This window comes from Babylonia areolata, chromosome 15 (genome assembly GCF_041734735.1).
Source record: "Babylonia areolata isolate BAREFJ2019XMU chromosome 15, ASM4173473v1, whole genome shotgun sequence".
Taxonomy (NCBI): domain Eukaryota; kingdom Metazoa; phylum Mollusca; class Gastropoda; order Neogastropoda; family Buccinidae; genus Babylonia; species Babylonia areolata.
The window spans coordinates 10,056,103-10,080,300 of NC_134890.1; the positions used below are offsets into that span (position 1 = coordinate 10,056,103).

At 41.7% G+C, this 24,198-nt stretch overlaps 2 protein-coding genes across 2 annotated transcripts in view; both read left to right on the forward strand.

Annotated features, from left to right (window-relative positions):
• The window catches only part of LOC143290171 (uncharacterized), a 16,260-nt gene extending 3,187 nt beyond the window's left edge, over nt 1-13,073 (forward strand). The window contains exons 2-5 of the mRNA XM_076599482.1: nt 3,859-4,255; nt 6,186-6,479; nt 8,528-8,880; nt 11,482-13,073. Coding sequence (XP_076455597.1) covers nt 3,872-4,255; nt 6,186-6,479; nt 8,528-8,880; nt 11,482-11,758 — 1,308 coding nt within the window. The 5' untranslated portion in view covers nt 3,859-3,871 and the 3' untranslated portion in view covers nt 11,759-13,073. The remainder of the gene's footprint in view (nt 1-3,858; nt 4,256-6,185; nt 6,480-8,527; nt 8,881-11,481) is intronic.
• A 3,236-nt stretch (nt 13,074-16,309) lies between these two features.
• Nucleotides 16,310-24,092, forward strand: LOC143290421 (uncharacterized). The gene is made up of 3 exons (XM_076599838.1): nt 16,310-16,375; nt 18,833-19,209; nt 22,614-24,092. Exons 2-3 carry the CDS (start codon nt 18,867-18,869, stop codon nt 22,775-22,777), a joined length of 507 nt encoding a protein of 168 aa, XP_076455953.1. The 5' UTR covers nt 16,310-16,375; nt 18,833-18,866; the 3' UTR covers nt 22,778-24,092.
• Nucleotides 24,093-24,198: the final 106 nt, after the last annotated feature.

A 24,198-nucleotide genomic window follows, 5' to 3' on the forward strand; every position in this document is an offset into this window, starting at 1 on the left:
TTGGTGGTAGTTGAATCCTCTTTGTTTTTACACTTGACAACGGGCCTATGGTCCGAAACGTCGTGTCAAAACAAAGAGGATTCAACTACCACCAAAAGGTTTTTATCAACTTTAGTTTTTTGCATTCAGATGGATTGAAGCCTTCTTGACTGGCAAAACACAACATTAGTCCTGGATGGGGGATCATCAAACCAGGTACCTGTCGTGAATGGTGTTCCACAGGGGACAGTTCTGAGACTGCTACTGTTTCATATTTTCATCAACGACATCCCAGAGAGCCTCCGCCCCAAGGTGCACTGATGACTGCATTGTTTACAGGGAAATCAACGACAGCAAAAACTCCAGTCTCCTCCACAGTGACCTCAACACCCTGTCACAGTGGGGAAGGATGTGTGGAATGGAGCTTCACCCACAAAAACCTTAATGTGCTGTCCTGCAGAAGATCAAAGAAACCAACCTTCTTAGATTACCAGCTGAACGGGTTTACACTAGAGCGCTCAACCAGCTCTGAATACCTTGGGGTCTACATCACCAGTGACCTCAACTGGAAGATCCATGTGGTCCGAATCGCTAAAAAGGCCAGTAGTATGTTTGGTTTCCTAAGAAGGATCTTGAAGGCCGCCAACGAGAAGACCAAAATCGATGCATATTCCACACTTGTAAGACCAAATCTGGAATATTCAGCTCAGTATGGAATTCCCACACAGCTCAATCAAAGCCACCAGATCGAATAAGTGCAAAGAATAAAAAGCTACACGTTGTGTTATTGGCAATTTAACTCACTCAGTACGGCCAGTCCTCTCTTCTCCTCTACACAGACCCCTCGGATGTCCAGTGGGTGTCTGAATGACCCAACCTTTAGCTTCCGTCGTCAGAATTGTGGTATTCTTTGTCAACATTCACCTCTTCAGTATGAGAGCCTTCCACTTGCAATATTTTGATGGTGGTAATTGGGATGAAACGCTGTTATCGTCGTCTCTTTGGCCGTTCGTACGGAGAGAGTTAAAATATGACACCAGTGTGACAACTGTGGTTCATAAACTGAGATGGAACATTCTTGAGAGCAGAAGAACAAAATCACAGTTAGTTATGCCAACAGGATCATCAACATCCTGGTTGATATCCACCCTAGACAGTATGTCATCTTCATCCCTGACAAAATACTGTCAGATTATGCATACAAACCTTTTCATGTGCCAGAACAAAATGTTTTCAAATACACCCTTATTTCCTCGTGTCATTTCAGCTTCGAATTCTCTTCCAGCCTCTGCAGCTGAGGTTCCCTCCTTGGCATCTTTCAAGAGGGATCTCTCTCTCTCTCTCTCTCTCTCTCTCTCTCTCTCTCTCTCTCTCTCTCTCTCTCTCTCACTGTCTCTCTCGTCTCCCTTTAGCTTGCACTAGCCTAGGGCCTCTTGCTCTTGGAAGTAGGATTGTTGAAAGTTGGGGCGTGGGTTGTATGTGTACTCTTTATTGTTTATACACAAGTTTGTTATTTCATTGTTCGAAATATACAAACAAAATACAACATATCAAGAGCAGAGTAAGTAAAGATATTTCATACGCCTACATTATTATAATTGTGCAAATGTTACACCTTGGGTAAAATGGATTTTTTTCCCCTTATATCTTGATGGCTTTTTGAAATTATGCTTTCGTCAGAATACTATATCTCTGTCTTTTCTTCTTTTTTTATCGTCTATTTTGTCTCCCTTTTCTATCTTACTTATGTATGTATGAATGTCAGTTTTCTACATGCTACTTCTTCTTCTTCTTCGTTCGTGGGCTACAACTCCCACGTTGACTCGTATGTACACGAGTGGGCTTTCTTTCACGCATATGACCGTTTTTACCCCGCCATGTAAGCAGCCATATTCCGTTTTCGGGGGCGTCTACACAAGCTACAGAAATGAACGAAAAAGGATTGTTGAAAGTTAGAGCTGTGCCGGGTCGCTGTTTATCCTTACTGACCGCTACTGTAGACGGATTGGTTGAACTAAAATGAGTAAGCATTAGTTCTGTATATTCATTTTTCTTTTTAGATGGTCTAATATTCACTGATAACCGATGGTGTGATGCAGGTTATTGTCATCTACTTTTCTTTTTGCAGTTTATTTCTCCTGTATAAGTCTCTTTTTTTTCTTCTTCTTTTTTCACGTTTGTCTCCACTACTGGACGCTGGATGTGTAAGCGTTAAGATGTCGGTACATCGTCAAGATTGAAGGGGGAAACATGCTGGATCAAGTGGAGAAAATAAATCTGACAACGTGATGGGAATTTATATTTCTTTCCTTATCAGATGAGTCTTGAACAGGAATTTCCGTGTCACGAAATGAGGAAAAAACCGAGAACACATTTTCCTGTTTTCGATGGAGATGCTGCGTATACATTACCAGTTCTTTCGATGGGGTAATAGCTATAGTCGCTCCAACTGGTAATTTTACTGGTGCGGTTTGCAAACCTCGCTGTGTCGATCACCATTACCATAATCATTCGCTCGAGTGGAGTTGTCGGTGGTACACACACACACACACACACACACACACACACACACACACACACACACACACTTACGCATGCACGCATACATACACACACATACACACACACACACACACACACTTACGCATGCACGCATACACACACACACACACACACACACACACACACTTACGCATGCACGCATACACACACACACACACACACACACACACACACACACACACACACACACGCACATACCTACACACACACACACACACACACATACACACGCACATACCTGCACACACACACACACACACACACACACACACACACACACACACAATCGCACGCACGCACGCACATACCTGCACACACACACACACACACACACACACACACACACACACACACGCACACACACACACACACACACACACACACACACACACACGCCTGTCACTATTCGTTGCCATTCGAAATAATTATTCCTGAGAAGAACAAGAACAAGAAGAGGAACAAGAATTAGATTTAACCCTTTGACCCCTATTGGGGCATGGGGGATATTAAATAACATCATTTGGTATTATACAACAAAATTAAAACGTGCGCAATAATTGAAAACACTCAAATTGGTGATGAAAGGAAAATAACGGGGAATCAACTATCTTAATCATGAACAAAGTTAAAAATGATAGGTTGTGGTGTAAAGCGGTCACCATTTTTTTTTTCAACTATCATAATCATCATGAACAGTTTGTAATATTTGTTCACGCTAAAGTCGTTGTTCTTGGAGGAATTTTGTTTAATGTCCCGTCACACATATCGGTGATTGAAGACATTTTGTTAAAGTATTTATGAATACATCTGAGTATTATCGGTTAGAAGGGGTGGGAGATGTGGATGTATGGAGGGTTGGGAGAAACTGGGCAAATGAGGCAAAAGGGTTTGGGGAAAAAAGAAGAAGAAGAAGAAGAAAAAAAAAAGAAAGGTTAATACACGAAGAACAAAGTAAATACTGATTTCGGCTTCGTGTTAATCGTGGCGTGTAATATTCTGGTAGAAGAGCACCGCTCCTAAAGAGGCCGCCGGTACAATGGCTGAAGTACAGCCACGAACACAGGTCGACGCACAAATGGACCTTGTAGCACTCTCCTACCGAATCCACCGCACAAAAACTCCGATTTCACGTCACCAATACACAGATGAATGGGGAAAAAATCTCATGATATTAAAAAGAAAACAATAACAGTTAAAATATATTATTTTATGGCAGAGCTGTTTGTTCCTGCTGCTTGACGTTATCCATGGGCAGGTCACTCGTTGTTCTTGTTTGTTGTTTGTTTGGGGTTTTTTGTTGTTGTTTTTTTTTTCTAGACTGACCAGACACATGGCATCGGCAGCCGCTGTGGCCATTGAGGCCAGCTCCTTTCTGTGTCCGGTGTGCCGCGAAGATTTCTCCCACCCCAAAATCCTTCCCTGCACTCACCTCGTCTGTCGCCACTGCCTTCTGACGCTCCTTGACACGGGAGACCACCTGCTGGCTACCTGCCCGCTGTGCCGCGCCTCCATCGTCCCCCTTGATGCTCAAGGACACGGTGACCTCGACCTTGACCGCTTTGTGGATGACCTTGCCACAGATCTGGTCACCATGGTGAAGGTGGAGGCGCGGAACGTGCTCCGTGGGAAGGACGTGTGCCTCTGTGACCGGAACGTTCCGGCGACCGTCTTCTGCCTTCACTGCTACGAGAAGCTGTGCGCTGCTTGTGCCAAGGTCAGTCTGCTTCTTCTGCTTCTTGTGCGTAGCAGATGTGTAGCGTATATGGCGTTGTCCGAACGCAGTGACGCCTCCTTGAGTAACTGATCTGAGGACTGAACTTCATCTTATTCTTATTATTGGCATCGTTGTTATTCTTATTGCTATTATTATTATTATTATTATTATCATTAGTATTAGTATCAATATTGTTATTACTATTATTGTTCCTCTTATTATTCATTTATTCAGTTCATCTTTAGGGGATGAAAAAGAAGAAAAGAAAGGGCATGCACACGTGTATCAACGCATGCTCACACACACACACACACACACACACACACACACACTGTGTGTGTGTGTGTGTGTGTGTGTGTGTGTGTGTGTGTGTGTGTGTGTGTTTCTGTCTCTCTCTGTATCTCTTTTTCTGCCTCCCTTTCTGTCTCTGTCTCTCTCTCTGTCTGTCTGTCTTGCTCTCTTTGTCTCAGTTGTCGATGAATCGCTCATACATCCTTCAAAGGACGTCGCCGTGGGGTAAAATTAGAGGAGGGGAAGGCGCAGCAAGGCCGAAACATGAATAAACCATCTGAATGAATGTGTGTGTGTGTGTGTGTGTGTGTGTGTGTGTGTGTGTGTGTCTGTGAGTGTGTGTGTGCGTGCATGTGCGTGTGTCCGTCTCTCTCATCATCGGTATTTAAATTTTAATTTTTGTTTAATTAAAAAAAACAACGATGTGGTAAGAAAACATCACTGAGTATCAACATAGAAACAAACAAGCAAGCAAGCAAACAACAACAGCAACAACAAACCCTTCACTTTTCATACATGGCCTAGTCTGTTGGTTTCTGTCTTCCTGCCAGGAAGGAGGAAGGTGGCAGAATGGTTAAGACGCTCAGCTGCCAATATAGAGAGTCCGTGAGGGCGTGGGTTCGAATCCCGCTCTCGCCCTTTCTCCCAAGTTTGACTGGAAAATCAAAACTGAGCGTCTGGTCATAGGGAGGAGATGATAAACCGATCTCGGTCCTGTGGCGCACTGAAAAAGAACCCATGGCAACGAAAATGTTATCCTCTGGAAATTTTTTGACTCACTTGTGTAAACAAAGTGAGTCTATGTTTTAACCGGGTGTTCGGTTGCCTGTGTGTGTGTGTGTGTGTTTGTGTGTGTGTGTGTGTGTGTGTGTCTGTGTGTCCGTGGTAAACTTTAAAATTGACATTTTCTCTGCAAATACTTTGTCAGTTGACACCAAATTAGGCATAAAAATAGGAAAAATTCAGTTCTGTCCAGTCATCTTGTTTAAAACAATATTGCACCTCTGGGATGGGCACAAAAAAATAAAATATGAAGCCTAATTATATGCAAACTGCATTTACTGTTATATATATATTTTTTTGTATTCTCTAAACTTGGCACTTTGATCTGGTATTCTGACCCAACAACAAGAGCAGTCATTATTATCATTTTTTGTTCAAACAGGAACTTCTTTTGCTAAGCATGGAAGTTTTAATTATTTTGCAAACGTTTTGGTGCAGATGGTAAAAAAGGGAAATTACTCTGTAATTAATGCTAGGGGACTTAATTTACTTTAAACTGATCTTTCTCATCTTAAACATTACATTTTGAAATTATACTCAATACATAAAAAGCTTGGATTTTTTAAAAAGTGTATCACAAGTGAGTCTTGAAGGCCTTGCCTCTCTTGTTTTTCGTGTGTGTTTTTTTTCTTATCTGTAGCAGAATTCCCTTTTGATAGGTAAACAAATGTTATATAAGCATGCACTCAAGACCTAAGTGCGTTGGGTTATGCTGCTGGTCAGGCGTCTCCCTTGGAAGATGTGTAGCGTGGTGTAGCGTATACCATGGATTTGTCCGACCGCAATGACGCCTCCTTGAGAAACTGAAACTGAAACTGAAACTTCCTGTCACCCCTACCCCACCCTCGCTTACCAGGTCCACCAACGGCTGCCAGCCACCCGGCATCACAGGACGGAGGCCTTATGCTCGCTGACCACTGAACAACTGCTGACCATGCGCCCCCCTCCACCCTGCCCCACCCACCCCCACCTGCCCACTGACCGCTTCTGCCTGACTCATCAGCATCTCGTCTGCGTGGAGTGCCTGTCGCTCTCGCGTGGCGGGTGCCAGAACGTGGCCAGTGTCCCTGAAGCTGCCAGCCGAGAGCGAGCGAAGTTGAAAGGGCAAGGGGAGAGGCTGACCAAGAAGATGAGAAGACTGGACGAGCAGGTGCTTTTTTACTCTGTGTGTGTGTGTGTGTGTGTGTGTGTGTGTGTGTGTATGTGTGTGTGTGTGTGTGTCTGCGCGCGCCTGTGTGTGTGTGTGTGTGTGTGTGTGTGTGTCTGTCTGTCTGTCTATCTCTGTCTCTGAAATCTCTCTCTCTGTGCGCGTCTTTGCCTCAGACTGTCTCTGTCTCACACACACTCTCTCTCTCTCACTCTCTCTCTCATTCTTTGTCTTTCTCTGTCTCAATCTCTTTCCTTCTGTCTGTCTGTCTCTGTCTCTCTCTCCCTCTCTCTCTCTCTCCCTCCCTCTCCTCTCTTTCAGTTTCTGTTTCTACCTCTCTCTTTCACCCTCTCCTCCTCTCTTTGTCTGTCAATATCTCTGTCTCTCCCTCTCTCTCCTCTCTTTCAGTTTCTGTTTCTACCTCTCTCTTTCACCCTCTCCTCCTCTCTTTGTCTGCCAATATCTCTGTCTGTCCGTCTCTCTCCCTCTCTCTCTCTCCCTCTCCCTCTCTCTCCTCTCTTTCAGTTTCTGTTTCTACCTCTCTCTTTCACCCTCTCCTCCTCTCTTTGTCTGTCAATATCATCTCTGTCTGTCCGTCTCTCTTCCTCTCTCTCTCTCCCTCTCTTTCCTCTCTTTCAGTTTCTGTTTCTACCTCTCTCTTTCACCCTCTCCTCCTCTCTTTGTCTGTGTGTGATAATGGGAGTGTGTGATAATGTGTGTGTGCGTGCAAGTACGTGTGTGTGTGTGGGCGCTGGCCCGGAGGGTGTGTGGGGGGGCCAAGTGCATGCTTGTGTGTGTGTGTGTGTGTGTGTGTGTGTGTGTGTGTTAGGAACAGAGGGAGAGAGAGAGAAAGAGACACTCAAGAGTGAGAGATGGTACGGCACAATGCACCGATACGACACGATACTGTTTTCAGGCACGCAACAAGGCTCAAAGTATAAAAAGAAAATTAATAATAATAATAACGACAAATAAATAATTGAATAAGAGGAAAGGAAAACTCCGGGGGTCCAGAAGGAGTATGGGACGGGGCGGTTCGGGGGGCGGAGGTGGGGGGGGGGCCTTCAAGGGGTAGCGCCCCTTGTAGGGATCAAGAATCGTTGTTCCAGTGACGTTATTGACCTCCGATCAGTTGACAGCAGTCAGTCAGTCAGTCACATCAGTAACCCTCTGAGGCTGAAGCGTTCCCCTTGGAACACCAGACGGACACTGACCTGCAACACAAGACGAGCAGCCAGGACCGGCATCCCTCTACAGACAGCTAGGACTTCCACTGCTGGAACGCCAGTTGGGTGGACCTTTTTGCTGGCATCATGTATTGTCACGTGCAGTGAGGGTGGCTGCATGTATTGTCGCGTGCACTGAGGGATGCATGTATTTTCACGTGCAGTGAGGGCTGCATGTATTGTCGCGTGCAGTGAGGGCTGCATGTATTGTCACGTGCAGTGAGGGCTGCATGTATTGTCGCGTGCAGTGAGGGCTGCATGTATTGTATTGTCGCGTGCAGTGAGGGCTGCATGTATTGTCGTGTGCAGTGAGGGTGGCTGCATGTATTGTCACGTGCAGTGAGGGCTGCATGTATTGTCACGTGCAGTGAGGGCTGCATGTACTGTCGCGTGCAGTGAGGGCTGCATGTATTGTCACGTGCAGTGAGGGCTGCATGTACTGTCACGTGCAGTGAGGGTGGCTGCATGTATTGTCACGTTTAGCGAGAGCTGCATGTACTGTAACGTGCAGTGAGGGTGGCTGCATGTATTGTCACGTGCAGTGAGGGCTGCATGTATTGTCACGTGCAGTGTGGGCTGCATGTAATGATGCACAAATAATTATTATTAAACGATACCATTTGAATTCTCTTGTCCTGCAACAGATACAAAACGGAAGCAACTCCAGTCTGCAATTTTTAAAAGTCTGATTAAAAAAAAAAAAAAAAAAAGAAGAAGAAGAAGAAGAATCTAAAGAACGGATGTCCATGAACGCAGCCAATACTCACTACATCCAAACGCTTCAAAACTCGAACACGCAGTGCATTAATTTTTGTCTTATTGCAGATCAAGCTTCAAAACAGGCAGAAGAAAACGGCGAGCACGTCAGTCAGTTCCCAAAACGACCTGGAAAAGCAGAGAAACATGATAGCAGCATACTCAGATCTGATCCAGCGTCTTCTCAGCGCCGATGACGCACCATTACTGATGATGAGCTGTAAGCTTCAGACATGGTTGGACAAAATGGAGGCTTGGGAGGCCCCGGATGCTCCGGAGATTGCCGAAGCGGACGACGACGACTTTGAGGTTGTGGACAGAAACGTGGTGGTCGGAAATGAGGATGTGGTGGAGGAGGTGGTGGGTTGGATTGCAGCGTTCGGCAGATTGACACTGAAGTTGTTGGAATGTCCCAGTGCTGTGTAAGTTGCTGGCCTGTTCCTGTGTTGGATGGTGTTGTGCCTCTTTTTTTTTCTTTCTTTTTTTTTGTGGCTAGTCATTTGTTCCTTCCTTTCTTTCTTTCATTCCTTTAACCATTCCTTCTTTTCTTTCTCTCACTCTATTCCTTCCTTCTTTTCTTTCTTTCCCTACTCCCTCTATTCCTTCCTTCTTTTCTTTCTTTCTCTCCCACTATTCCTTCCTTCTTTTCTTTCTTTCCCTACTCCCTCTATTCCTTCCTTCTTTCTTTCTTTCTCTCCCACTATTCCTTCCTTCTTTTCTTTCTTTCCCTACTCCCTCTCTTCCTTCCTTCTTTTCTTTCTTTCTCTCCCACTATTCCTTCCTTCTTTTCTTTCTTTCTCTCCCTGTATTCCTTCCTTCTTTTCTTTCTTTCTCTCCCTCTATTCCTTCCTTCTTTTCTTTCTTTCTCTCCCACTATTCCTTCCTTCTTTTCTTTCTTTCTCTCCCTCTATTCCTTCCTTCTTTTCTTTCTTTCTCTCCCACTATTCCTTCCTTCTTTTCTTTCTTTCCCTACTCCCTCTATTCCTTCCTTCCTTCCATTTTTCCTTCCTATCTTCCTTTCCTTCCTTTGGTCATTCCTTCTTTCTTTCCCACTCCCTCTCTTTCTTCCTTCCTTTCTTTGGTCCTTCCTTCTTTCTTTCCCACTCCCTCTCTTCCTTCCTTCCTTTCTTTCGCTCCCACTCCTTCGAGAGGGAATAGAAAAAAAAGGAGCACAAAAAGGGGGGAAAGAAAAGAAGACAGAGATGAAGTGGGGAGACAGAAGATATAGACAAAGGAAGGGAAGAAAGGAAGGAAGGAAGAGAGGAAGTGGGAAAGAAAGAGGAGTGGGAAAGAAAGAAGGAATGGAGAAAGGAAGGAAAGAAAGGAAGGGTTTGAACAGTGTCAGTGATCAGCAATGGTTGCATGATAGTCGTGTCCGACGATGACCATCAGAACAGCAGAGGAGGCAACTGCTGTCCCGACTGTCTCGGCTAGAATTTGATTATAGTGGAGAGTGTCTTGCCCAAGTACATCCCCACTCTCTCAGCCATGAGGGTTTTAGGACAGTCGGCGTTGGGATGGTTCCCAAAGGCCAACTAGCCCACAAGGCTGCAGCACTAAGAGCCAGTGCAATTTTGCCTCCTAGTTTGAGAGTCATAGTCCTTCACAAAAGACTAAGCTGTAAATGGTTTCCCCATTGACTGGAGAAACCATTGATAATACAGCTCTCACTTTGCTGTTAGCCCAAATGTAAACTTATGTCAATCTGTGATATAAGCCGAGTGTTGGGCATCAGCAAATGGTTAGATATCTGTCAAAAACCTGCCATCATAATGCACACACGAGACAAGATAATGCGATCTGAGCACTGTAATCATGATTATGGTCAGTACTGGTCAGTAGTGGCCAAACAGTAGTGGTCAGTGATGAAAACCTGCCAAGAGGTCCTGACAAGACACACACATTTCAAAATGTGCACGGATGAGTTGAAAGAATTATAAAAATAAAAGCAGAAATCTGTGTGTGTAAATGGGAGGCGGAGGTGTCTGGGGGTGGGGGGGTTGGGGTGGGTGGGGTGGGGGTTGGGAGGTGGAGGGGGGACAGATTTTTCTAATGATGTCGGTCGGTGATTGAAACAGCATTGGGGGACACCCCCATTCTCCCGCCCCCCCCCCTCCCCTTCCCCGAGGGTCAGTTTAGGACACTGATTGGCCCCATGGGATGGGGAGCGGGGGGGGGGGGGGGACGATTCAGGACACTGATACGTTCCCCAAGGACCTTCGGAAGGTTGGGGGGAGTGGGGGGCGGGGGGGGGCGGCAGGGGAGGGAGGGGGGTTGAAGGACGTTGAGAAACATTACACCTGCACAATGATTGGTCATTATGGTAAAAAGCATAAACTTTGAATTCTGTCGAAGGTGAAAAAAGTCATATTTCAGAGTAACACCATGGTAGGTAGAAGAAGAAGAAGAAAACTGTTACAAAGGGCGCTTCACATCGAGCGCGTTTATGTCGCTGACAAATCGTTTATTTTGTATTTGTATTTCTTTTTATCACAACACATTTCTCTGTGTGAAATTCAGGCTGCTCTCCCCAGGGAAAGCGCGTCGCTACATTACAGCGCCACCCATTTTTTTTGTATTTTTTCCTGCATGCAGTTTTATTTGTTTTTCCTATCACAGTGGATTTTTTTTTTTTTTTTTTACAGAATTTTGCCAGAAACAACCCTTTTGTTGCCGTGGGTTCTTTTACGTGCGCTAAGTGCATGCTGCACACGGGACCTCGGTTTATCGTCTCATCCGAATGACTAGCGTCCAGACCACCACTCAAGGTCTAGTGGAGGGGGAGAAAATATCGGCGGCTGAGCCGTGATTCGAACCAGCGCGCTCAGATTCTCTCGCTTCCTAGGCGGACGCGTTACCTCTAGGCCATCACTCCACATGACGTTATCAACAGCCATCCACGCCACCTTAATGAAAATGATACGGATGGCGAAGTACGTACGATTCTGATGACGACAATGATAACGATGATAACGACGATCGGGAGGATGAAAACTATAATTATAACACGCTCTCCTCTGCAGAGAAGCGGCCACACCTGCCGCAGCCTATGAGGATCATCAACAAGACTCTGGTGGGAACCTCAGCCGAACACGACCCTGCCTTGCCCGTGAGAATTCCAGTCCCTGCCGACAGTGCGCCGATGACATAGTGGCGCTGGACAAGGGCGACATGCACACCTGTCATCAGTGCACGCGGGTCCGCTTCGCGTGCGAAACGTGCGGCTACGTGGTCACGTTGCGTCACAGTGATGGGTTCAAACCTGAGGTGTCAGCGTGTCCTGGGTGTGGGGGGTGTTAGTGTGTGTGCGCGCCTGTCTGTTAATCAGTTTCCGCGGACGTGCGCGCACGGGTGTGTATGTGTGGAGGAGGAATTTTTGTTTAATGTCCCGTCACACATATCGGTGATTGAAGACATTTTGTTAAAGTGTTTATGAATACATCTGATTATTATTGGTTAGAAGGGGTGGGTGATGTGGATGAATGGAGGGTTGGGGGAAACTGGGCAAATGAGGGTAAAAATGTGGGTGAAATTTGGAAGAAAAACAAAACAAAACAAACCCCTCTATATACAGTTACAGGAAATTACTTAAAGGACTTCGTAAAAGAGAAGTCGTTAAACTGACAAGCGAAACAACTGATAATGAATGCAAAAAGTCAAAAACATCAACGTTCTCAGTCACTTGTGAAGACAAACTTTCGTGTACAAAAGGCTTCATCAAGCTACAGTGAAAAATTATATGCTCAATTGTCAGGTTACTAAAGCATATGCACTTGACATTTGAACAACACTTGGTCCGTAATGAATTTGATAATAGTCTGAGAGCTAAACTCAGAATTGGTCTGTATGTGTATGCGTACCAATGTTGAACAGTTTCGCAGGGACGTGTGCGCGCGTGTGTAAATATGTGTGCGTACCCGTATGTGTGTGTGTGTGTGTAATCATAAGCTAGAAATAGAAACAGGGAGACAGTTTCAGTTTCAGTTTTTGTAGCTCAAGGAGGCGTCACTGCGTTCGGACAAATCCATATACGCTACACCACATCGGCCAAGCAGATGCCTGACCAGCAGCGTAACCCAACGCGCTTAGTCAGGCCTTGAGAAAAAAAAAGGAAAAATAAATAACAGATAAATACATTAAAAAAATTACTATTACTACTAATAATAATAATATGTAAAAGGCACAAAAACTTGATGAAGTCAACTATAAGCGTACATAAATAAATAAAATAAACAATAAGAAAAGAAAATAAGAAAAAAGTAATAATAATAATACTAATGATAATAATAATAATAATAATATAAATAAATAAGACACCAATGACGATAAATAAGCAAATAAGTGTAAAACATGCAGACACACATTCACACACACACACATATGCATAACAGATGTGCACCAAACATGCAGTTTCACAGATATGAAAGCACAGTCAAATACACATAAACGTACATGAGCCCCAACACACACACACACACACACACACACACACACACACACACACACACACATTACCCTGCACCCTCTCCACCCCCCTCCTCCACACACTCATTTCTGGGCTACGTATCGCAGCTTCCACGGCACACACACACACACACACACACACACACACACACACACAGAGGCACACTTGCTTGCACAAGCACACACACATACGCCCATATCCCCCACCCCGAACCCTACACACATATATACAAAGATATATATATATATATATATACATATATATATATATATATATATATATATATATATATATATATATATATATGCACATCCGCACGTTCCAATATTCCGTTGCTCCCACAGTGTAGGCATGCATACACACACATACCTCATCCTCTATCCCCCCACCCCACCCCCCCGCACCCCCCTCCCTCACCTCCGACCCCCCCCCCCCACACACACCCCCCCCTCCCCCTCACACACACACATACGCACGTGCACAGAACTCTCCTGATACTTGTGTACACTCACACCCTCGCGCATGCACAAACGCACACAAACACACAGACCCACACATACAACAACGAGCGGCCTACATCTAGGAAAATCGGAAATCCCCAGAAAAGTCAAAGAATATCAAAAAGAACAGGTACAAGGCCATCACACCATCGATCGCCTCAAAGAAATAAAGGCAGAGAGAGGGAGCGGCCGAAAGTCTAGCATGAAAAGTAGAGCACGATGCTTTGCAAATCAAACAAATATCGGCATCATTTCCAAACCAACATTGCGCAAATTTCTTCAAAACAGGGAGACACAAAGACATACCACGAGATAATTACGGCTTTTTACGGTATTGTAAGGTTTGTAACATGTCTGTGATTGGGGATGAGTTTTATTTTATTATGGAATGTCCCAATTATGTTCCTAAAAAATATTTGTCTCCAAAATCGGTTTTTAATTTTTGTAATATGCTCAAAGGAGGCAAAAAAAAAGTCATTTCAGCTGCAAGTAAGATTATTAGATTTGCAAATATTGCCTAGCTACACTTTTGGAGTTAAAAGACATTTGTGTTTTCTCAACTTTTATGTGACATTGTTGTTTGGAAATGTTTGTTCTGGACATGAAAAGATTATTTTGCAGTAATCCTCCATACTCCAATAGGAGTGAAATGATAATCAAAACTTGAAACTTGTGTGTCTGTGTGTGTATGTGTGTACCTGCTCAGTGTGTGTGTGTGTGTGTGTGTGTGTGTGTGTGTGTGTGTGTGTGTGTGAGTGCGTCCGTGCGTGCGTGCGGGTGTCTTCTGTGAGTGTGTGTGTGTGTGTGTGTGTGTGTGTGTGTGTGTGTGAATCGATTGTCAAACCTTTGAATACTTTGTTGCCTGTTCTCGAATAATTTTAGTGTATGAAGAACACAACAATAACAACAAACAAGCAAACAAACACACAAACATACAACAAACAAAAGGCGTTATCGGAGTATACATACAACTACATACGACTCTCCGTCGAATATCTGTTCTTTCTGCTATCGTCATGTTCAACAGCTCAACAACTTCAAAACGATTTCTTCTACAATGGACTGGTCCAAATGTCTATCTGTGTTCCACTGTGTAATGAATCGCCGTTCACGATGTTTTCACTGTTGGGGTTCAATAAACCATCGTTCACAATTGCTTTTGTTTGTGTTGAGATTTATGTTTAATGCAGTTGTTGCTGTTACTGGTGTGTGTGTGTGTGTGTGTGTGTGTGTGTGTGTGTACATGTGTGTGCAAGTAGGGTATATTATACATTATTATATAAGTGTGTGTGTGTGTGTGTGTGTGTGTGTGTGTGTGTGTGTGTGTGTGTGTGTGTGTGCGCGTGAATCAACGCATCAGTTCTGAGAAACACTATTGGAATCAGGTTTGATTTTCTGTCATTGAATTTCAACCCTTTTCATTTAGTTGTCCATTCTGATTTTCCCGTGTGGGTTTGTTGCTGTCAAATGCCTTTATCAAATCCTCTCTTTCATTACTTTTTATCAGTCAACAGCGCTGCATGCCCCCCCCCTCCCCCCTCCCCTCTCTCTCTCTCTCTTCATGTCCGATATATATATATATATATATATATATATATATATATATACATACCCCATCTCTCTCTCATGTTTCTACTATAATTATACCTCAGTCTCTTTTCTCCCCCCCACCCCACTCTCTCTCTCTCTCTCTCTCTCTCTCTCTCTCTCTCTCTCTCTCTCTCTCTCTCTCTCTTCCATCGCAATGAAGAGGCGCGCGACATATTAGTTAAAATATGACGTGAACTTACGTACGCTATATTCAGTGGAGTGATGGCCTAGAGGTAACGCACCTGCCTAGGAAGCGAGAGAATCTGAGGGCGCTGGTTCGAATCAAGGCTCAGCCGCCGATATTTTCTCCCCCTCCACTCAGTAGACCTTGAGTGGTGGTCTGGACGCTAGTCATTCGGATGAGACGATAAACCGAGGTCCCGTGCGCAGCATGCACTTAGCGCACGTAAAAGAACCCACGGCAACAAAAGGGTTGTTCCTGGCAAAATTCTGTAGAAAAATCCACTTCGACAGGAAAAACAAATAAAACTGCACGCAGGAAAAAATACAAAAAAAAGGGGTGGCGCTGTAGTGTAGCGACGCGCTCTCCCTGGGGAGAGCAGCCCGAATTTCACACAGAGAAATCTGTTGTGATAAATAGGAATACAAATACAATATAAAATGCTATGAAACCGGCAATTATTTAAACTTAACCATGCAGACAGATAGTGGAGGAGTCATACAGATTTAGATTGTTCCTACTCAATGTAGGACTACATGGACTTGATTTTGCAATCACTTCAGTTTTCGTCAGGCCTACTATTTGTTTGTTGTTGTTGTTGTTGTTTAGATGACAGAAATTATTTCAGGAATAGACTTAACACAACATTGAAATAAAACACTGAAGTGGCAAAGCTTCCCTATAAGGCATGTTCTAGTCTTCCATTAGAACAATCTAAACTTTTTTTTAAATTCATTTTATTTTATGTTATTTCATTTTTCTTTTTTTTTCTTTTTCTTTCTTTCTTTCTTTTCTTTTTTTTTTTTTTTTTTTTTTTTTCCTTCTTTCTTTCTTTCTTTTTTTTTTTCATTTAAGGCTGAGGGGTTCCTGCTGAACAGGTCTTGACTGATTGGGTTTTTATTTATTTATTAAAAAAAAAAAAATTCCCGACCATCGGACCTCGACCATAACAATATCGCGAAATCACCCCGATCAGTGTGGATATTCATGTGGAAGGTGTTGAAATGCATCGACTGACAATTCAAGGGAGGTTATCCTTCTGTGCGGAACAAACCTTGCACTGACAGAGTTGTCTACCGTCTGCTAGCGGCAGTTTTCACCTGTCTCGCACATGCGCACTTAGCTATTTTCAGTTCCTGCTTCCGTTTGAATCGAGTACAGGTACGACTCTTCAAAAGCAGGTGAGAATTTATTTTAAAGATTCCCAATGATTAGTGGCAAACATGGGTCTATCCTAACATTTAATTATGAGCCGTTTGTTCGAAAGTGGATGCTCTGCAGCAACAGCAAAAAGACAGAAAAGATGATTTCGTCGAAACGCGGACAACGTAAGATGGGACGGGACACCAGTTGATTAATCATCTACATGCAGCTGTGTCTATGTAACTTCTGAATTAACACAATATCCTTCAGCTGTTTTGAGCATTGTGTGGCTTTAACTTCGACACGAATATTTGTAGACCATTTATATCAAAGTTGAATATCTGTAGATCATTTATATTAACGTATAGCAAGTTTCCTCTTGTACTGCAGACAGCTCTCGCAGTGTCTGTCACACTGTACACACCCTTGTCAGCAGTTGCTTGAGTCAGGCTTAGAATCATAGACGCAAAGTAAAAATCCAGATCCACTGTTTCCTATCTAGACTAATTAAAGTTAACACACTGAAAGTCTTATCTGACACTCGATAGTAAGTGTGAAGTAAACAAGTAATCTTCAACAAGATGAAGGAAGAAGATTTTTTTTCCCAAAAAACAATTTTGCTGAGAAGCCATGTAAAAATCATCTAGTAAACTAGTTAACCCATTCAGTGCCAAGCCTATTTTGTGCTCAGTGATAGCTATTTGCCAAGGGATGTTTTGGTCATGGAAAGAAATGTGTATTATATATATATATTTTTAAAAAAATCAAACCCAAGTGTTCAAATTGCAGTACTATACTAGAGAAAAAGTTCATAAACATAACCATAAACCTATACAGAAAGGGGAAATTAACACACTGTCTGATATATATGACAATTTCACATGAATATAATGATAGAAATTTGAAAATCATGCAACGTGGATGGAAATCCCTGTCCTGGGGCTCTCAAGGGGTTAATATTATTGCTGTTAACTGTAGTGTACAATGACCTAAGAGCCCAGACAGTTTTCCTTGTCCTCACTGCAGACACCCATGTAGATCTATCCAAACTGGGACTCTACAGCCATATGCAAGTCCACATTAAGTGTGCTTGAGAAACACGTTGAAGTCGTCCTCGGACGCAACTGACCACCCAAGATTTCTGAAAGACTATACTGTATACAGTTACTTTTTAGACCAAACCAACGGAACAAAGCACATTTCATCATTCAGATGTCACCAGTTTTGAGCACTGGATTCCTGCATCATACTTTAATGTCACAGTGTGTGTGTGTGCGCGCGCATGTGGGTGTGTGCAGTGCGTGCATGTGTGAGTATGCACAAGTTTTTATATTGATATGCACTTGTATGTATCCAAATTTCTGCTGTATCAGTGTTTGTCACTTTGTGTATGATTTTCGATTTATGTTCGTACCTTGTTATGTACTATACCCCCCAATATTCCTTGTGACCCCGGTACACTTGGTAATAAAGACATATTCTACAGTATAAACATGTACACTACCCTGTCCCTCGCATTCACCCACGCATCTTTTCCTCACAGACAAGAGCACCTATGATAAAAAAAAAGAAGACTACTCCTAAAAAGTAGAATACAATGATTGTTTTGAAAATTTTAGTCACTCCAGTGTGTTATACTGTTACTACTTTTATTAATTTATTTATTTTACTAGTACTGCTACTACTGTACTAGTGATAGTGAGGCGTACTTTTATTCATTCTACTTTTTTCTAGTTTCCTCTAATATTTTTAGTACTCAGTGTTACTTAGATTTTTTAACTAATTCTAGTAAAGAAAAAAAAGGACATCTAAGATAGAAAAAGATTTCCCCCTGTTATCACACCTTTGTCACTAAATTGACCAATGTCAGTGTATACTTATTCATGCATGTGTGTGCGAGAGGAGGGTGGGGGGGGGTGAATACTCCAAGTAAGTTGAACATTGATAAACATAGCACATTTTGCTGTAAAAATACTAATGTTAAAACTGTAAAAGTTCCAGATCTGATGTGTATGTGTGTGTGTGTGTGTGTGTGTGTGTGTGTGTGTGTGTGCAATTGTAAGGATGTTGACAGAAAATTGAAAATTTTGATCAAGTAACAGCTTAAAAAGTATTGATTTAGCTTCTCAGAGTCATTCATAGTTTCTGATCACCAATACATGCATGTAAACCAAGTGTACATATGCATGCGTATGTGTACACACACACACACACACACGCACGCACGCGTTTATAAATAGTTTCCCTCCTTAGAGCACATATATTAACCTCACATCACTCCTGCACCCCACACCCCCAAAAAGAAATATGTCAAGAATTTCCTGATCATAGACTAAGAAGCAGATCTCTTCCTTCAGGAAATGTGCAGCTGCATCAACAGAATTGTTTCTTCCAAGTTCAACCATAATCCTTCATCATAAGGTTGGTCATTAATTTAACATCTGTTCACTAAAGCGATTTTAAATTTCACATGCTGACATTTGATGATCACACAGGTATTAATTAACACACCACGGATCAACCTCCACCATGACAACCCCAGGCACCCACCACCCGGGTTACCCAGCCTACTACTATGGCGACTCCAAAGGTGGCAGTGTATCGGAGATGAGCGAGGTTGGGCTGAGCATGAAGCGCTACGGCTCTCAACCCTCCATCGGCGGCCACTCGGGAACGCTGGGGTCTCGCTCCATGCTGTACGGCAGTCGGCGCAGTCTGTACTCCACCTACACAGTGTCTGGCATGTCTTACATTCTGCCTGTGATGACCAAGTCGCCCAACCCATACCGACGCCCGCTGGACAACTGGCCCATTGCTTTCTGCTCCCTCTTCTTCAACCCCATCTTTGGTGTGGTGGCCATCTTGCTGGCTGGTGAGTTAACAACTTTTGTTTTGTTGGCGTTTGGCATTTTACCTTGTGGCTCAGCAGCTGACTGGACAGGACTGAACCTTATTTCGTTGTTTGAGTGAATTTGTTCACAGTGTTTGGTATTATTTGTTTTGGGTTTTTTTTTTTTAATTGTTTTTGTTTTGTGGCTTTTCTGCTTCCTTATCCTTTCTTATTTTTGTAGCTTTCTTTTTTCTTTTTTCTTTTTTTTTTTTTTTTAAAGACGTGGGTGACAACACTTTACACAAATTCAGTTGGCAAAACAAGCATGGTTTTTGTCTGAGCAAAGAGGTGAGTTATCAGTTTGTGACATGGGAGGTTTCTCAAAACTGAGTCAAGGCTGAAATTGTATACATATGTATTATTATTGAATAATATTGTTATTGTTATTTTAGCCGCAAGGGTTGAAGTTTGGAGAAAAGGTTGTGGCTAATAGTCCAAATTTTAGGGTAATTGTAAAAAAGATCTGTTGTACTCAGTTTATACAATAGTGATATCCCAGGCAATAACTCAGTGAATAAACAACAAAACAAATGTCCTCATTCAGTATTTGAGATGCAATACACCTGACACCCCAGCATGCCTTCTGCTGCTGTGAACTTCCAATACTGTCACAGGTATACAGAATACAGAATACTTGATTATCTCAACAAGAGAAATTCATATGTGGTGTAAAACAGAAAAACAACACAAGAAAATCACGGTCCTTCAACTTGTATATATAGATAAACCATATTAAGATGTCAACCTAGGGCAAACCATCATTACAATCAATAATCACAGTAGACAGCTACAACAGAAACCCTTAAAAAATAATTTAGAGTAAATCAGACATACACTATCACAGCCATACACACATGCAGTAATAATCACAGTTAAAGGATAGACAATACTAATAGCATACTAAAAGTTGACATGGACATATAATGGAAGCGTGTAATTCATAGTGCTTTGAGTACACTCTGGCATTCATTTTCATTCATGCATCTGATTATTAATTACTGTTATTTAATAGCTGGATTGACATTGGAATAAAGCTGCATTTGGTTCTGTTTGTTTTAAATTTTTGAACACAGAAACGTTTGCCTTAAGGCAGGAGTTGATAATTATTTGCCAGCGTATGGCCGTTGTCGCTTGAAATGCTTGTGGCTTTCTGTCGAACTCTGACATTGTACAAATCACACAAACTGTCCTGTCGCACACCCATAACTTTACTGCACACATTCACAATCTTATTTCGCATATTCTCATTCTTCACAATGTGACCTTCATACCAGCATATGAGAGAAAATGATGTTTTCTCAATCCCCAAGAGGTGCATTCTCAGTGTCAGTTCTTTCCACCTGTATGTTAGTCCTGCCTTGGAAAAGAGACACCCCCAGCTGCATTCTTCTCGTGGGTCATCTTTGACTCCCACTGTTGCTTCATCAGCACCATCTTTTCTTTTGTTATTTCTTCCGATTGGCTGACAGCTCTTCACTGATCTGCATTGATACCTGACAGCGTGGCTTCAAGTGTTGTGGATTTGTCTTGTCCTGCAAGAACAACACTTTGTCATTTAGTGTATAACTTATCACTGCTTCATTACGGACCAAGTATTGTTCTAGTGTCAAGTGCATATGCTTTAGTAACCTGACAATTGAGCATATAATTTTTCACTGTAGCTTGATGAAGCCTTTTGTACACGAAAGTGTGTCTTCACAGGTGACTGAGAACGTTGATGTTTTTGACTTTTTGCATTCATTATCAGTTGTTTCACTTGTCTTCTCTTTTATGAAGTCCTTTAAGTAATTTCCTGTAACTGTATTTAGAGGGTTGTTTTTTTTCTTCCAAATTTCACCCACATTTTTACCCTCATTTGCTCAGTTTCCCCCAACCCTCCATTCATCCACATCTCCCACCCCTTCTAACCGATAATACTCAAATATATTCATAAATACTTTAACAAAATGTCTTCAGTCACCGATATGTGTGACTAGACATTAAACAAAAATTCCTCCTCCTTATCACTGCTTCAGTGCTTGCTTAGTGCTTCTGATGGATTTCATCACACATCCAGCCTCCTTCTCTTTTTTTTTCTTGCTTCCTTTCTTCCTCAATATTTTTTTTTTCCAGTTGGTCATTCAGATTCTCCATTTGCTGAGTAAGCAAAGTAGATCACGGTTTTGTTGTTGTTAAAAGAGCAGGATGGAAATTTCTGACTCAGTCATATTATATACAGTTTTAGCATTTAAATCTTAATCTTCATTTGTGACTGGGGCTTCTTGATGATCAGAAGACGACATCATGTAACTAATTTTCTTCAATGTTTTTTGTTTCTGTTCAGTTTTCTTTTCCTGGTTAAAATGCTGGTTTGACAGTGTTCCTCTGACAGAATTGGGACTAAGTAGAATTAAGTGTTTAGGCTGAAAGTTGTCTATTTCTGTGTCACACTTTGAATTTAACAACAGTATATATATATATATATATATATATATATATATATATATATATATATGTGTGTGTGTGTGTGTGTGTGTGTGTGTGTGTGTTTGTGTGTGTGTGTGTGTGTGTGTGTGTGTGTGTATAAATGGGTAACTACAAGCAGCACCAGGCAATATTTGAGAAACACTACTGACTGGATCAACACTTGGAACTAGATTACTGTTATTTTCGGTCTATAACTATGTATCAGGTGTTCCAGCATATAACTTAGCACAGCCCACTAATTTTTTTACAACTTCAGGAAAAATCCTTGGATAAGGCACACGTATGTATTTAGAAGTTTAATGTATTAGGTGCAGTCAAATTATGTGTGACCTAGTGAAACTTAAAAGCAACTTTGGAACTTGGCTGAACAAAACTGACAATATCACAACCTTTCATGCCATTACTTGCTGAAGCATGTATGCATGTTTTGCCCATCATTGGCGTAAATTTACTTATATATATATTTATTCTTTCTTTTTTCTCAGAAGACTATCACAATCCATAAATTTATAAATGTCAACCTGTTAGTGGAATTCAGCAGTTCATAACACTGTAAACCACTATTCTGCATTCATTGTAAGTTAACACTGTAAACCACTATTCTGTATTCATTGTAAGTTAACACTGTAAACCACTATTCTGTATTCATTGTAAGTTGTTGGTCAAAGAATTATTGACAAAATTTTCTTAATTTCTTGTATGATTCTTGATTTAACCTATAGATCTAGATAGTTTGTCTGTTGAATGATCATACTGATGACGTTTAACTTTATACCTCCTTTTCTTTTGCAGAACAATCAAAGATTTACCATGCCATTTTCTTATTTTCTTGTACAATTCTTGATCAACATATCTACACTGTGTGGCCATTGAATAATCATACTGATGACGTTGACCACTACACCTGTTTTTTTGTGCAGAACAATCCAAGATTTACTATGCCAAGTGCGAGTATCTGCGAGCTTCTCAGTACGGGGTGTACGCCAAGGGTGTGGCAGCTGGTGGCATTTTCTGCACCATCACAACTTTAATCCTCATCATCTTCATCGTCATCTGGAGCCACATCCGCTACATCGGTTACTGATGACTGTTGTTTCCATGGTGACTGCAAAAGTTCTGGTCTAAACTCTGACCTGGCCCGGGGGTCTGTATATAAATTTGAAGGAAACACAGGAGAAGGTTCAGAACTCACATAGACTTGATCAGTTATGTGATCATTTTGTGAGAGATGCATACATCATTACATGTATCTGATTTTTTATAGTGCCTGCTGCTTTGTCTTTATGCCTCTTCTGTAACTCATTTTGCTATCAAACTGTCCATAGAAATGTTCACATGTACGTGCATGCACACGTATGCCAGTACATATCACTGACACACATACACATACACACACAACATACATTCACACACACACACACACACACACACACGCCTCAAAGTGTTTAATCTTATAACCCACATTCAAGCATTAAAGATCACACAGTTTGCCTATCTTTCACTGCACTTGTCATTTCTTCCAAATACACACAAACACTAACGCATCCATACATTCATAATGTACAGGCACACATATTCACATTCATGCATTTATAGTGCATGGTGCATACATTATTTTCTCTGCAGCCAAAAGATTAAGCCTTGAAAGCAAACTGCAGTGAAAAGTGTGAAAGAAGGTAACCTGTGGATACAAGATAACAGAACCTGCTCCAGTTGTGTATGATATTCGATTGATGAGTAATGTGGCCTCATCTATGCTGTAAAGGTATCAGTTGAGGATTTATGGCCAAGATGGAATATCAATTTTGTAATATGCATGCTCACTTACTTGGCAGAAATTAATCTGATTGACATAATTATGAAATATGTGTTCATAATAATAAGACGTTGCCGTTTCAAACAGTTGGCAAGAGACCCTTTTTTTTTTTTTAAATATATATATTTGCAAAATATTATTGAATTAATCTTACTTGATAGATAAACTCTTCAGCACTGTCCTTACTGATTAAATGTACTGTATTTAAGTGCAATCCACATATAGTTTTCATCTTTATATCCTACGCTATTATGATTATTGCAGGAAATTTACACAAGTTCCTGTTTCACGTATAAGGACCTTTCACTGGTTTAATATTGCAGCAAAAGTGAATCATGCAAAAAGGATAAATGAGTAGTTATCTTGTGAACACAAAAAAGCTCCACATTACATTGTGTTTGAAGTGTAAAAAAAAAAAACCAACATTTTTTTAACTTCTTGAAATCTCTGTATAAGTAATGGAGTATGATGATGGTTCATTTTTTCTTGGCTTTGGACTTACCTGAAGGTCACTTATGTTTACTATATGTGTAAATAATGTAATAAATGTTCAGTACAGCAGCTTTTTTTTCTTTTTCTTTTTCTTAAAAATTTTTTTTTTTAACATTGTAGACATTGTTTCATATATATTTTACTCTAGAATTGTTGAATGATTATGCATGTGTTTTTTTTTCTGTGGAAGGTGAATG

Bases quoted from the DNA above. Each gene is read 5' to 3' on its own strand.
- LOC143290421 (XM_076599838.1), top strand. From the start codon at position 18,867: ATGACAACCCCAGGCACCCACCACCCGGGTTACCCAGCCTACTACTAT. The intron at 19,210-22,613 runs GTGAGTTAACAA...TTTTTTGTGCAG, and splicing joins GGTGGCCATCTTGCTGGCTG to AACAATCCAAGATTTACTAT.